Here is a 2,763-nt window from a genome sequence, read left to right on the forward strand (position 1 = left end):
CTCTTTCTCTCCCTCGTCTTCCTTGCTGTATGGGGAGTCTACGGGTAAAACACACATCTCTATTCACTACTGCCTTCTCCTCCTTCTATCTCTTCTTCTTTTCTTCTCTCTCCTGTCTCATCTTTTCTTCTTCTCCTCCTCTTCGTGGTCGTAACTCATCCTCATCATTCCCATCAGTATCAGATACACCCCCCCGTTCGTCCCTCCTTCTTCGTATTCTTCTTATCTCTATCATGACTTTCGTCACGTTTAGGCGCGCATGCAAACACACACCTTCGCTCACTCCTATAATGAAGGTTATCTTTCTTGTCACTCTTTTTCACTCCCTCGCTCTCCATGTAGACTGTACTCGAGAGTTTCTTTTCTCTTCTTGTCGAGTATCTGTCTTCGAAGAAGAAGAGGAGGACCATGATGATCGGGAAGAAAAAGAAGAGACCTTGTTGAGGCGTTCGTTGAGAAACCTTTCCCGAAGGGTATCTCGTTCAAGGGTGAAGAGGGACAGAGACGTGAAAGTCTCAGGTGTATGTACACCTATACCCGCACTATCTCCCCTCGAGATCGACTTCCTGGTAGACCTCACGTATGTATATGGAGTCTTATCATAGGTGTGCCGTCTGTATCCAGAATAGATCTAGAGAATAGACTTACTTCCCTGGAAATGCCGAAGATATCTCTAGGAATCTCGCGGTGCTTTCTTGTGTAGTTTGCTCAACACAGACATTCTCAAGGCTCTCGTCTCACACATTCACCCCGTCTTCTCATCCAGACAACTGCATCTTTACGTGCACGTGAACACCGTAGATCGATCTCTCTCTTTCTCTCTCCCTTCTCATGTATATATATATATATGCATATGTGTGACATGTGTGACATGTAAGCTGTCCATTCGCTCTTGTATCGTTCTCCTGGAGAGCTCGCTTACGAGGAATAAACATTTTCTTTCGAACACGTCTTTGTTTTCTTTCATCTCTCTCTTTAATTTTCTTCTTCCCATCGCCTTATATACGGGATAACCCTCTCCACACATCTCTGTCGTAACTGTGTCTCTTCCTTTCTTTCTTTCCCACATTCTTCTTTATTTCTTTCTTTCTTTCCCACATTCTTTCTTTCTTTTCTTCTTTCTTCTCTAGGCTCCAAGCAGACTTGAGTAAAGCCTGGATAGAAGTGGAAGAAGATCAGAATCGAGGTGATAGCACTACTGCTCCTCGCGAAGGAGGAGCGGAGGGAAGTCTTCCTGCTTCTACGACAAAGACAGAAGGAGGAACATCGACGTCTTTAGATTCCGTTACCGCAGCAACACCTCGATACTTTGTCCTTTACGTGGCCGCTGCTCGATTTATTCTTCTCTTCTCTGTAGCTGTAAGTACACCTCAACGGAGATCGATACAACACGTTTAAATATAGATATGGCTATCATTCACAGAAATAATAAGAGACGGTAGAGAGAGAGAGAGAGAAAGATAAACATAGGTATATGTAGAGAGGTAGACGGATGTATCGGTACTTGGATGTGTGAGGAATTTTCACGGTGATCTTTTCACGTTTCTCGAGTGTATGTACACCGCGCCCCCTGTTTGTTTCTCAGCCATTCAAGAGGCTGATGAGAATTTATGAGCGAAACAAATCACCTCTTTTACATCTCTAGAGACGTTGTCTTATGTGCTATCGTAGCGGTGGATGGCAAAGGAAGTCTCTGTATGTCGAGATAGATACGCGCATTTATATGTATGTTTAGATAGACAGGTGGATGTGTTCTCATATATGGATGACAGAGAGGTGACTTTGTATGTTTTCTGTGTGTCTAGGGGCACATGTCCGCTTCGTTTACCACACGTCTACCTATGAGTATATCAGATCATCCTCTGTCCGAGGGCCTCTCTCTCTCTCTCTTTCTCTCTCTTTCTCTATGTCTACACGTACATGAAAAGAGAGGGGATAGACTGAGAGGGCGCTTCGCTTATATCTATGGGATACGTCCACTTCTTCTCATGGCTCTCATATCAAAACGAATGAGCTCTCTTTGTCTCCTTTTCTTTTCTCTTCTTTCTTCCATCCTTCTTTCCTTCTCTTTCTATCTCACCAGCATCTCTCCATCTTTCTCTTTCCTGTCTCTCTTTGTCTCTTGTCTCTCTGTCTCTGTCTCCTTGTCTGTTCTTTCAGGCTCAGAAGGTGGACTGTTGGTTTGATACGCACTACAACAGTCCTTTGTATCTCTACACACTCTTTGCTTTTTGTATTCCTCTAGTTCTCCTTTTCTTGGTCGCGTCTATCTTTACTGCTGTGTTCCTCCTAAGGAAGAATAAGCCTCCGGGGAGAAAGAAGCTCTATCTCCAAGTGACGAAAACAAGATGGAGAGATGTCTTAGCGCAGAAATTAACAGGGGCGTTTTGGCTTATTGTCTTTGCTTTTCTTCTCTTTTGGATTCCTGGCGCAACTACCTACTTTGTCTCTTCTTTCCAGTGCCAGTAAGATAGACAAGGATGCATGCAAAGAAACAAAAGAAAGAATGAAATATACAGAGATAGATAGGAGAAGGAAAGAAGAAAGAATGAGAAATAGAGACAGGAGAGATAGGGAGAACGAAAGAAAAATAGGTTGGTCGATAGATAGATAGATAGATAGAAAGAGAAAAAGAGAAATAGATAGAAAGATAGATAGGTCAAAGATAGATAGATCAAAGATAGATAGATGGATAGATAGATAGATTAAAGATAAATAGATAGATAGATTAAAGATAGAGAGATAGATAGATTAAAGATAGAT

At 42.5% G+C, this 2,763-nt stretch overlaps 1 protein-coding gene across 1 annotated transcript; it reads left to right on the plus strand.

Moving 5' to 3' along the window:
- Positions 1-33: 33 nt before the first annotated feature.
- On the plus strand, positions 34-2,463 carry CSUI_004596 (transmembrane; the record flags this gene model as incomplete). Its single annotated transcript, XM_068064784.1, has 3 exons — positions 34-44; positions 1,131-1,359; positions 2,161-2,463. Coding segments are annotated over 3 exons (543 nt in total), but the record flags the coding sequence as incomplete, so codon positions are not given.
- Positions 2,464-2,763: the final 300 nt, after the last annotated feature.

This window comes from Cystoisospora suis (genome assembly GCF_002600585.1).
Source record: "Cystoisospora suis strain Wien I chromosome Unknown contig_2157, whole genome shotgun sequence".
NCBI classification, from domain to species: domain Eukaryota; phylum Apicomplexa; class Conoidasida; order Eucoccidiorida; family Sarcocystidae; genus Cystoisospora; species Cystoisospora suis.